The 13,021-nt window shown below is 37.0% G+C and overlaps 1 protein-coding gene across 1 annotated transcript in view; it reads left to right on the top strand.

Moving 5' to 3' along the window:
* Positions 1-412: 412 nt before the first annotated feature.
* igf2bp1 (insulin-like growth factor 2 mRNA binding protein 1) overlaps positions 413-13,021 on the top strand; it is a 33,962-nt gene continuing 21,353 nt past the window's right edge. Inside the window, exons 1-2 of the mRNA XM_028455190.1 lie at positions 413-587; positions 1,885-1,945. Coding sequence (XP_028310991.1) covers positions 413-587; positions 1,885-1,945 — 236 coding nt within the window. The remainder of the gene's footprint in view (positions 588-1,884; positions 1,946-13,021) is intronic.

The following is a 13,021-nucleotide window of genomic DNA, read 5'->3' as shown; positions in this document are numbered from 1 at the left end:
CCATCAAATCACCAAATCCACCCGAACAGCTGATCTCATCCCCGGTGTCACTCCTCACTCAGCCGTTTATTCCTCGGACTCACTACAAGCCAAAGGACCCCCCCCTCCTCCCTCCACCCCCCGTCTTCATTCGGACCGCTGCAGCCTCACCATCCGCTCCGTCTTTACGCTTTCGTTTTTCTTTGTTTTTTTCCGTTAGTTTGGTTACCAGAGGCTTCGGATCGATAAACCACTCACATTTAGTCTTTTTTTTTTTTTTTTTTTTAACCACCGACTCTGACTTCCACCGTCCACTGGTTTTTGCTCAGATCTTGTTGCGCTTTCGCCGCGTTTGGCTTATGAACTTTTTCTTGCTTCAAAATTCATTTTATTTAGTTTTTGGCTTCGAGCTTGGATAAAGAAAGATTTCGCCATGCACAAGCTGTACATTGGGAACCTGGGAGACACCGTTACAGCCGAAGATTTGGGAAAAACATTTGACGAGCACAAAATCCCATACTCTGGACAGTTTCTCCTAAAGAGCGGCTATGCCTTCGTGGACTGTCCCGACGACCAGTGGGCGATGAAAGCCATCGAAATGATCTCTGGTGAGTTGATCGTAGCGTGGCTTTATTCATTCATTCGTTGCATGGTGATGAAGGCGCAGGGCTGAGGATGATGAAGCGGCTCCCGAACACGCCATGCGTTTTTACGCAGTGTGCCTTCACCGGAGCTGTAATTGATATCATCGAAAATAATCGGATATTTTCGAGAAAATCCACACCCAAGGGAGCCATTCAACTTTTGTAAGAGGAAGAGGCGTGTAACGCATTGTTCCACCGTAAAAACCAGAGCGCGCACACACACACGGTGGCAATACATCTGCTCTATACCGTTCCCAAATCACTTTGGAACAATTAGATCACTTTATGTTTGTCCGCTCAACTTGAAACAGTGTTTCAACGTCTGCGTTTCAATGCACCCCAACATACGCGCTGAGTGCTACAAAATGAAGCCGTGCTCCGTGATCACCCCTCCCCCTTACCGCTGGCATTCTTTCTATGACAAAGATCCAACATACCTGCACGTGTAAAAGTCCACAAACCCGCTGTTTTACACCCAACACGAGTCCCTGTTTGTGCGGCGATAAATCTGCTTTTCACATGTGGCGTCTATGTTGAGACATTCATGGTGATTTTTACACATGGAGCATGCAAAGGCAAGGTCGCCATGCCACTTAGCAGCCCCCTCCTCACTCAGTCATGAGACCCATGTTACACATCTTTACTACAAGTCACAGTTTAGCTTCAAGTATCTCTGATTCTTTTTATTTGCCTTAAATTCCTGGAGTCATCGTGAAGGCCTTGCATACTTTTCTGGGTTTACCTTTTCTATAGGGTTTCAAAAAGGAAATTTCCCTTCATTGGAATAATTTATTGGAATTAATCAGAAATTGGGAGTAATTTAATTAACGGTATCACATCCAAACATAAATATTAGCATCCGTGTGAAATAATACAATTTAAAAAAAAATAAACAGTTCTAACTATTCTGGGAATTTTCAAAGTTGTTAGCTTTCAATGGAAATTAACGGGGATTGCATATTAAATATAGTTACGAAAGTATATTTGAGCATATTTTAAACTATTACCATCAATTATTTGAAATTGCTCCCCATTTCCAGTTAGTTCCAATAAATATTTCTTATAAAAAGTTGATTATTCTCAAAATTCCAGTTCTTAAATTCCAGGTAAATATTTTCCTAAATGTTTCCACCTCCCTACTCGTGCTCTATCACGTTTGAGTTCGTTCTGGATGTGAGGCTCCATATCTGTGTCTACATTCAAACAGGATACAACCACTCTTCCGTCATGTTCTGATTTGAAACTCCATTTGTTTTTGCAGGCAAAGTGGAAATTCAAGGGAAACGTATTGAAGTGGAGCACTCCGTTCCCAAGAAACAAAGGTAGGATCTTATTCCCTCACCCTTTGAACAGTTTGATCGCCAAACTGCTTATTTTACAAACGGACGTTGAGTTTTTTTTCATGCTGCTTTTTGTTATGTAATTTTTCATCTTATTCCACTTCTGTGGATTAGCTTTGGAATTACTCTGTGATGTACGTTACTTTAAAACGGTTCCTCGCGTTAATTATCACAGACAATTAAGAGAAGTGTAAAAGTTATGGGTTGGTCGATAGAAAGCTTATTTACATATTGGCTCATCCATTGGTTGTCACACTAAAATCGATCTTTAAATGACTAACATCTCAACATGAACTAAAAGCAGTTCAATGTACAGTTTTAACTGGGCATCGCTAAGTTTACCAGAAGTGAAACAAATGTAGTTTATCGTGTTTGTAGGAGTTAAAATGTAAGACTTTTGGTTAAAGTGATAAGACTTGTGTAAACGTTGCTGTCTTAGTTTGTTTCTTAAATAGGATGGGCTCCACGTCAGTGCGGGATGTCTGCATCTCCAGGAAACGAGCCTCTTTTTGAAAAACGGGTGGAGCTAGAGTCTAGACAATATGATCCAGGCCCCGCCCCACGTCTACCCGCTGACTGTTGCTTTACGCTCAACTAACCTTTAAAAACAAACCTGTAATGGTTAAAACGAACATTAAGTTTTTAGTGGAAAATGTCAAAGAAACATGACTGACTTTTGTATAGTGAGAGTAAAACCTTTGGGTTTGTTCTTCAGTCGTCACAACTTTATTAATAATTTGCTTGTGCATGATTGTGATTCTCTTTTGCTTGGGACACTCTTATGTCATCACTGTTGTGTGAGTATTAAGATCTTATTCTGATTTGACTTCATATCTAAATCACATAAACCATTGTTTGTACTTATGTAATGGGGCGTCTTCCAGAACCCCACTTTGTTGTAAGATGGTGGAAACCTATAAACCCTATAGAAGAAATGCGCAATTTTAAACAAAGCAGGGCCACACAAACTGTGATTGTATCAGATCTGAGGGTCACATGATCAACATTAATGTCATCATTAGAATAAATGACCAATCAGAGCACTAGCACAGGAAACAACAAAGGTTTTGTATGTTTAGACTAAATTTGCGTGTTTTTCTCACTATGTCTGTTGTTGTTTTGAGTCATTTTGTGCATTCGTGTAGTTCTTTTTTTAAAATCTGTTTTGTGTTTTTTGTTGTCATTTTATGTATTTCTGTTGTCGTTTTGTTTGTTTTTGGAGGGCTATTTTATGTTTTTCTTGAACACTTGAATATTGTCCATTTGTGTTGATGGTTTGTGTGTTTTTCTCTCATTTTGTGTATTCTGTCATTTTGTATCTTTTATTTTCTGTATTTGAGTCATTTTGTGTCTTTTGTCATTTTGTATGTTTTTGTTGCCTTTTTCTGTATTTTTATTTGTGTGTTTGAGTCATGTTAGGGGTATGGTATGAAGCGAGATAATTATATCCTGGATTAATCTCCGTTAGCAGGCATCGCCTAACCTAACATTCCTTGTCAGAGAGAAGCTGCCCTACGAAGGTCGATAACAACGCGCTAATTTGAACCAAGTGATTTCAGCTTCGGTACGTGCGTGCTCCCATAAAAGGGGTGGAGATTGCAGCGTCTGACCAATCAATGGAGAACTTGGCAGGGTGACCATCTTACATTGGAGGAACAGCTTATAATCTTAAACAAATATATTGAATTTAAATCCATGATGACAGCGAAGAGCAACAGTGTTAGTGTAGCGCACCAGCATTCCCTTGGCAGTAAATTCCGGACTCTGTGAATGCGTAAAAGCATGAGATTATTTATATTAATCCATTGGATGGGATAATAAACGTACAGAGCTCTGATCAGTTTCTCTTTATTATAGCACACACATTTTTCTATTCAAGTAGACTTATTTATCACACACACACTGGGATGAGAGCACATTGTTTCACTGTAGTGTGTTCCTGCTGATGTTGTCAGTGTCACTAGCGTATTAATTAATTAATGACTTCACCCGTCTGTGCATACGGACACACAGGCTTCATCAGCTGACTATAGATTATCCATCAGATATAAATCTATATCTTTCCCAAAGGATGTCATCGGTAAATGAAAGGATTGCATCAATGTCTAAATAATTTCTCTCTTGTCAGCTGTCAGATCCACACAGTGACGTGTTCACACATCACCTTTTATTGGATAGCTCACTTCTAAGAGAACTGATTGGTCAGGAGGCGGGGCTTTCGCGCTCGCTAAGATCCTAGCCAGAACAAACCCTGGTGCAGACGAGGCTAGTTGTACAGTAGAGGTGGGGGAAAAATCGATTCACATAAAAGTCGCGATTCTAATCTCTACAATTCCGAATCGATTTCTAAACTTAAAACATAAATTTGTTTTTAATTACTTTTTTTTTTTTTAAAGAAAAACTCTGATTCAGTAGATCCGCTTAGAGTCTTTGCTCAGTAGACACTGTAAACTGAACATACAAACACATATTAGTGTTCTCGTAATAGAAAATAGCACTGTACAAAGAGTCCATTAGCTTCATGCTAACGTCTATGCGAAAACTTGTGTATATGCTCTTGCTAACGTTTACCGCAATCGGCGGTGATTTATATAACAGTCTTAGGAGTGTTATCAAGCAGTACACTTAAACATACTCACAAACATATGTTTTTTCAAGCCGAAAATACAAGAACTTAGTTAGTAGAGACCAGTAGGCCATGGGCTTTCAAGAAGGTGACTTCCTACTACTACATCAACAGTGTTAGGCCAAAACACAAACTCACCCAGACCTTTACAGTCTATTTGACCATATACTGTAAAATGAATCTGACACAATCCCAATAGGAAAGAACAGCGACCCCAACGAATAAATGTTCCCTTTTGTCTTAAGTTTGTCTTTGTGTGATTACATCATTGGAATCAGTTTATTTAAAATTATTTAATACAAACTGTATTGTTTTGATGCCATAATTTGCCTTAACACACTTTACATTGCATACATTTTTGATTCAAGAATCGTTTGAATCAAGAATTGTTAGAAACGAGAATCGGTTAAAACGAGAATCGATTTTGAATCGAATCGTGAGACACCCAAATATTCACATCCCTATCGTTCAGCCTAAGTAACCATGGTGATTTAGCTCCGTAAGATGTTAGCAAGCTTTGTAGGACAGCACACACTGATTAAATCACAGAAGTTAGTTGTGTATTTTTGTTAATTTGTATGTGTTGAAATTTAATGTATTTTTCTGTTTGTGAGTCATTTCATGTATTTTTTTTCTCATTTTGTATGTTGTTTTTTTTGTCATTTTATGTATTTTTGTTAGTGTGTTTGAGTTATTAAGTGTATTTTTTTTATTTATTGCCGTTTTGTGTGATTTCTCTATTTTCTTGTGTATTGTTTTGTGGCCTGCGGTCCACATGTGGTCCCCTATGGATCTAAAAAGATCACTGAGGCGAGAGCCATGACATCAAAGGGTTTGACACAGACTGACTCACACATTCAAACTTGTTATTTAGTTTCTTCTGACCGTGGTTCTTAGTAATACATCCTCACACTTTTTATTAGACTTGGACCTTCTCATGAAGTGTAATATAACAGTCCTAGGATACGTCCTAGAACCAAAGGAGCGGTCTGGGCTCGGCTGCAGAGAGGCGGAGTCAGGAAAGCGCTGCTGCTTCCATGTGACGTCACTCTCCTGTCGCAGGAGGAAAAGGGGGAGTTGGAGGTGGGGCAAGTCAGGGGGTGTGACCAATCACTTGCCAGCAGCAGTTGTAGGCAGTGACTCGGATTGGTTAAGGGGCTCTTCACCTCCCGCCCCCTGTTTCCACGCTCTGCATGCTCCGACTCCCTGTCCTATGGGTTTATTTTAGTTATGGTTTGTCTTTGCTCTTTCTCGGTTGTGTGCAGTGTGCTTTTTTTTCTCGTGTGGTTTTAGTGCAAGTTTTTTCTATTTTTGTCAAACCTTCTTCCGTCTCCTGACACCACTTACACACTAACTTCATGTTTGCAGTTAAAAGTGCAGTAAAGTAAAAATGCTAATTATCCTGCCATGGTCTTGCCCTTTGAGTCAATTTTTCTATCTTATCATTCCTGCCTTGACGTCAAAATAAATGACAACCTTTACTAACCATCTACACACCCACTGTAGGCTGTAATGTTAGCTTTATTTAAACACTCAATGAGTTAATTCCATGTCTGTAAGCATGGCTTATATAAACCCTGAGCCACAATCCCAAATTCTAACGGTTACAATAAAAGTTAAAGGATTCAGTATATCTTATTTTAAACTGGTTAGTTTATTTCAGAGATGAGCAACTTTTCTCACAGTGGGGGCCACAAACGTGACTGCATCTGATCTGGGGGTCACATTGTCAACATTTCTTGGAGTCATTTTGTGTATTTTCATTGTGTTCTGTGTGTTTTTGGAATCATTTTGTATATTTCTGTTGTCGTTTTGTGCATTTGGCATCATTTTAAGCATCTTTGTTTGTGTTTTTTTTTTTTTTTCTCCAGCAGTTTTAAGATTCATTTAGTGTCTTTTTTCTGTCACGTTGTGTATTTCTGTTTTCATTTTGTCCTGTCTGGGTTTAGCTTTTTCTTGTGTTTTATGCTGGTTGCCTATTTGGAAAGGCTCATTTATTCAAAAAGAAAGCCTTTCTGTATTCAACATGTTTGCAGTCCTAAAAGCCTTTTCACACTCTGGAACTGAGCATGTACGACCTGGGGGGGGCGGGGGGGTCATAGGTCGAGAGGGATGTAAACGTAAACAAGCTTGTTCATTCTGTTGATGTTTCCAACCTAACAGCATTTGTAATTTTATTCCAGAGATCTTTAGTGTTTATATTATTATTACTCATATTCAGACTGGAGGGGGAACCAGGGTTTTCCACTAAAGCCACTTTCGGCCTTTTTAAAAACCGATGGAAGCAGCTCAGCAGTATCGAAGGAATGCAGTCCCCTCGCTTCCACACAGATTACACCTGGTGCACGTAAACAACCACTACCTGGGTCTCCACCGGGTGGAATACTTTAGAATGATGCACATATCCGAGCACTTTAATAAAACCAATGAGAGAAGCAGTATCAAAGCGACAGACCTCCTCTGCTTCCACACTCCTTCTCCCAAGCCTTTAACTTGTGATTATGTTTTTTTCTTCTGTTTTTACCTTCATTATTGTTCTTTTTTATTTCTGTAATTGTTTTAACAACTGTAAAGTGTCTTTGAAAATTTGAAAAGCTCTTATAAATAAAATGTATAATTATTATTGATGGGACAAGTGAGATTTCCTTGTGTGAAAAGGACAGTATGAGTTCTCACTTTGAAAAGGTAAATTTACGAGTGACACCAACCACTAACCAGGTCTATGATTATTTTTTATTAAGCTATTGTTTCATTTAAATTTAAAAATTTGAAGGAAGTACACAAGATGAACTTAGGCCGTTAAGTGAAACCGCGCTGATCCGCTGATTTGCCACTGTTTAAAAAGCAGGAAAAACCTGAATTTTCCACTCGTGTGCAGCATTAGCTTTAGCAGCTAACTCGGCATTTTTGCCTTGGAGGTGATACCACGTTTCCACAAAAAAATCAATGCTCTAATGGTAAAAATAATCTAAATATCTGTCAGATTTGTTGTCAGCCAAGGTGAGATTATTCCTCTGGACCATTGAACTCATGCACGAGAACTGAACGAGGGCGAGATTTCCGAGAGTGTGAAAAGACTTATTGATTTTAAAGAAAGGCCCTGATGCACAAAAAACGACTTTATTGTTACTTTATTTTTTTGCTTCTGTCTGTTGTTGCTTATTAAAGGAATCTCCTGCCCATGTTTAGCCACTTGAATTAGAATTGTTCATTGATCGACCTAAGTTTAATAATTACTGTAGTGAAGAGTCTTTTTGTGTTGTCAAAACAGTTGTTGTTCTACAACAGACGGGCAACTTTTATCACAATGAGGGTGTCACAAAAATGTGATTCTATCTGATTTGAGGGTCACATGATCAGCATTCATTGTTCTCAAATTGTGTGGGTTTTTGTTTGGTTTTGTGTTTTTTTTTTTTTTTTTAATGAGTGTTTCTGTATTTTAGTTGTGGTCTTGTTTGTTATGTATTTTTGGTGTCCTTTTGTGTATTCGGGCAAAATTTTTGTTAGGGGCACATTGAAATTGTTGAAAATCATGGAATTTAAAGGGTGTAGTCGCTCACTTAATTTTCCATATTAGCTGTGCTGTATGATCAGTTGCAGCAGCGCTGAATCCTTCCTAATTTTAGTTGGATGATAAATGGTTGAATGATAATCTTTTACCACAAAAAGGTAACGGAGTGGAATGGACAAAATGAAAGTTGGTCACAGTCAACACACCATGAAGTATGACTCAATGTTTCCTGTTTTAATACCTAATGTCCTTCAATGCCTTTAAAAAAATTGACATCTAAAAGTCGTTCTTGGGTTTCCATGGATACGGTTAATAACGGAGTGCAAAGGAAAATTGCTCAAAATTGTCAATCGAACCTGCATTACAAAGAAGTAGAAAAGATTGTTCTGCTTTATTAAGCGATACACACTTGATAAATAATTTTCCTGAAAACAATATGTTAAAAAGTATCGGGCCTGGACATATTTTTTCCCAGATGTGCCCCTAATGAAAATTTGGCCCCATTTTCTGTAATTTTGTTGTTTTGTGGAGACATTCTGTGTTTTTTTTTTTTTTGTTGTTGTTGTAGATTTATGTATTTATTTATTTAGGTTATGGGTTTTATGTTTATTTTTGTCGTCATTTTCCGTCACTTTGTGCTCAGGTTAAATTTGTGCTTCTAATTCGGGGGCCACACAAATTTAGACCGAGGGCCCCCAAAGTAATCATTCAAATGGAAGAACAGCAAAAATACCCATAATCCACAAAAATAACAAAACAATGTGCAAAAAGATAACTAAAGATACGCAAACGTTACTCTAAAAAGCATTCAAAAATACCAAAAAAAGACAAGGATAACACAAATACACAAACCGACTACAAAGATATTAGATACATATAATAAACAATGGGAAAAAAATACACAAAATGTGTCTTAAAACATAAATACAGAAAAAACTAAACAAATTATGGAGAAACACACAAAAAGACAAACAAAATAAACACACACACACACAAAAACCAACATAAAGATCAACAAAAAATACACACAAAGCCTTTGTTTCCTGTGTTAATGCTCTGATTGGTCATTATTTAAATGCTGACATTAATGTTGTTCATGTGACCCTCAGAACAAATACAATCACATGTTTATGGCCCTGCTCTGATAACAGTTTTCCAACTCTCCCTCGATGTTGTACATAGGAGCTTTATGTAGGTGAAGGGGTAAAAGGGCTGTCTCTTTAAGAAGGACCGCCTCTAACCACACCCCCACCCCCACCTCTCCATTCTTTACCTCTTTTCTCTGATTGTTTCTCCTCTTGCTGCAGCCATCTGTCCTCTCTCTCACTTCTTGCTCTTCCGCAGTGGTTTTCTGCTCATTTCTCCGTCTCTCCATATCTGATCGTTTGTGTAAACTTTAAAGATGATTATCAGATAACATATGCCACAGATGAGGATCAGGGATCAGTGCAGTAGAAGGAATTAAATAATGACGAAGAAAAGGGGGGAGGCCGGAGTAGTGCAGTCCAGGGGCTGGCTTTACTGGATACAGGGATGGGGGGCCCCTCGGAATTCCCCCACCCCCCTTTTCCTTGTTGGCCTGCACTCTCCCTTCCCTCCAACACACGTCATCATCATGCTAATATACGACATACACAGATAGCAATGTCAACATCAGACTTTAGTAGGGTTGCAAACGGCAAGAAATAATTCAAAAATAGGCCGTTTTCATGGAAATTATTTTAGAATTAACCGGAAATTGGGAGCAATTCTTAAAAACTTGTATCATATCCAAAAACATAAACATTAGCATCCATGCAAAAATAATCCAAAATAAGGATTTTAAGTAGAACTTCACAATAATTCAAGTTTTTTAGGTCTTTCAGAAAATATTATTTATTACCCTGAATTGAAACTCATTACCTCATGTGAGTGTCAAAAGCAGCAGCACTGACAGCAATAACAGTGCAGTGTTAGTTTACACTTAAATCAATTGATTAACAATATTTAAAACAATCATCAATATTACTGTTATTTAAACAATAAATAAAATGACACAAACAACATTAAAACAACATGTGCACATGTTAGAATGTGACTTGTGCTCGTCAATAGTCCAGAGTTCTATGAATCATGTGTGTGTGAGGAGTCCAATCTTCCTTAATCAATTCTATAGCATTTGTTTTGTCTCAAACTTGTGTGCTGTGCATATTTTCAACATGTTTTGGTGTGATTAACTATTTTCTGTAAAGCTTCTGGTTGGCAAACAAAAACAAACAAATGCAGTATTTCTATATGCAATGAGTGGCTTTATTAGGACCAGTCCTTTTTAACCAGTAGAACACTGGTTTATAAGGATCAAATTCAACGTTGTGTGTTTGTATCTGTTCATGACACACACGTGAAAGCAAAATGGCTACATTTATGCTAAAAAAAAAACCCAAAACCAACCACTGTTTTTTAAATGCCTGCATTATGTCAAGTAACAATGAAACATTAACACTTTCTTAATAACCCAAATCCATTGCTTGCCGGTCATAATGCATTATTTGATTTATTTCACTTCTTTGCAGAAGTCGCAATATTTTTGGTGTTTTTACCATATAAAAAAACATTTGTGCAAATTGTTAAAATGCAAAGGTGAGCAAATACAAATGCGAACTACTTACAGTTATTTATATCAGTAATCTCAGTTTTTTTTTTTTGTGCTAAATGTAACAACAAACCCTAAATATTGCTTCCCTGAAAAATTGTACATTATGTCGTCTTAATATTTAATGTAACATTATATTGTTGCTTTTCACATGTTGCTGGTAAGCTTTTCGTAGAATAACCATGTATGTGTTGTGGCGCACCGAGTGACATTCACTCGCATCCGAGCAGAAAAGCTAAACATATGTTGAAAAGTATTTATTCAGAAATCTAACTTCTGTGCGCTTTGGATACGTTGGAAACCAGCTGCTGTGTGAAAGTGACAATTACAACATTTAATTATAAATTACTGACAAACCGAGCATCATTTGGCTCTTTTATTACCGGATATCAGCATTATTTTCTTTCTTTGAATCTGATGGTGTTCAAGACGTAAGATGTTTAAAATGGTTTTCCAAAGTCTTTTTGTCCTCTTCCTGCCTGTTCTAAAAACCTTTCCCATTGGTCGTCCTCGTCGGTAGGGGTGTTGAAAAAAAAATCGATTCGGCGATATATCACGATATTACGTCACGCAATTCTCTGATTGATTCAAAATGCATCCATGTCGATTTTTTAAAAAAAAAATTTACCTTTATTTAACCAGGAAAGTCTTTTCCACTGCAGCAGTCATTGTAACTGCACAAAGAAGTGCTGAAACCTGTGCATGTTGCCCAGCTTGTGTTTTTTCAATAAAATCTAAAAAGAAAGTACTAACTTTATGCATTTATTTGTTGTTCTCAGCATATACCTCAGTTAAGTTGCACTAAAGTCATGTTGGTTTAAAAGCCACAGGCAGATTGTATGTTATTTTATTTATTTGAAGTTGTTGGCACATGGCATGTAAAGCCAATGTTTTGAGTGTAAAATATGCCAATAAAATATATTTCAGACATAATGTTCTCATGAAGGTGTACACATTTACAGATTAGTTGTCTCTTAAGTCATATATATATATATAAAAAAAAAAGAAAGAAAGAATCGCAATAATCGTCTTATACTTTAATATCGGGACATATCGTATTGTGACCTATGTATCGGGATATGAATCGTATCTCTCGATGCCAGGCAATACACACCCCTACTCATCGGTCGGTTTCATTCTTTTTTTTTTTCTAAATACCGGTAATAATAATAATAAGGATTAATATTCACAGTTATACCCTGGAAAAGAGTTTATTTATTACACTTCTGTTGGACTCCAGATTAACAGAAGAGCTGTTAAATTCAGTTGGCTCTGATGGTGGAAAGAACAAAGTGTAATTTTGGAGCCATTTTGAGAGTTTTTTTTTGTTTAGCATATTTTTTTTGGTAATTTTTTTAATACGTTTTTCTATAATTTTGTGGGTTTTTGAAGTCATTTAACGTGTTTTTTTTTTATTTTTTTGTGCAGTTTTAACTGGTTTTCTGTCATTTTGTGTGTCTTTGGATTGATTTTTGTGTAATTATGTTGTTCATTTTCTTTGGGGGAAACACCGACGCACAGAACTAGCCATCAGCACTGCTGTTTAACAGGTTTTTGACTGAATGATGTTTGTCCTGCATCACATCGAGCACATTAAAGCAGTCCTGAGTGAAAGTACAAATACAGTATATAAGATGCATCAGGAAGCAGATGAGGAGTCTATGTATTTAACAGTAATGGTACGTTACATTTTCTATGGCAGAGTTTTTTGCCACTATGATGGCTGCTTATAAATAACTGTTTCATATGTTCGCTACATTGATGTTGTTGTTGAGCAGAGGATGAAGCTGCAGAAGGTGTTTTGCAGTGCATCTTATTAAAGCAGCTTTATTCAGTATATTAAAGGTTACAGTACTGCTGTATAATATTCGGTCATTACATGTTTAACATTGAAATATCTTCTTTTTTGAAAAAAAAAGTCCAATGAAAAACAGTGCCTAGACTCATTCAGCAGAGGACAAACACTAGAAACTCTTAGTTTGATTTAAGCCTTGGACAGAATATTTACATTTGTAATGTAAATGTAATTTGTTATTTGTTGAAGCAATTTCTAAATGATCGAGTGGAGTTCTTGTTTTCATTGATGAAAACATAACAATAAGCATGGATAATAAAACAGACATGAGCAACTTTTATCACACAAAAATGGGATCCTCGTCTGGAATTGAACCAATCTCAACATTATCGACTTTTTTGTGTATTTTTCTTGTTTTCTGTTTTTGGTATTATTTTATGATTTTGTTGTCATTTGTGCATTTTTTTATATGGTTTTGTGTATTTTTCTGCTAT

The sequence above is a fragment of the Gouania willdenowi genome, chromosome 8, assembly GCF_900634775.1.
Source record: "Gouania willdenowi chromosome 8, fGouWil2.1, whole genome shotgun sequence".
Classification (NCBI taxonomy): domain Eukaryota; kingdom Metazoa; phylum Chordata; class Actinopteri; order Blenniiformes; family Gobiesocidae; genus Gouania; species Gouania willdenowi.
Note: the sequence above shows the minus strand (reverse complement) of the source record. Positions and strands in the feature narration are given on the sequence as shown.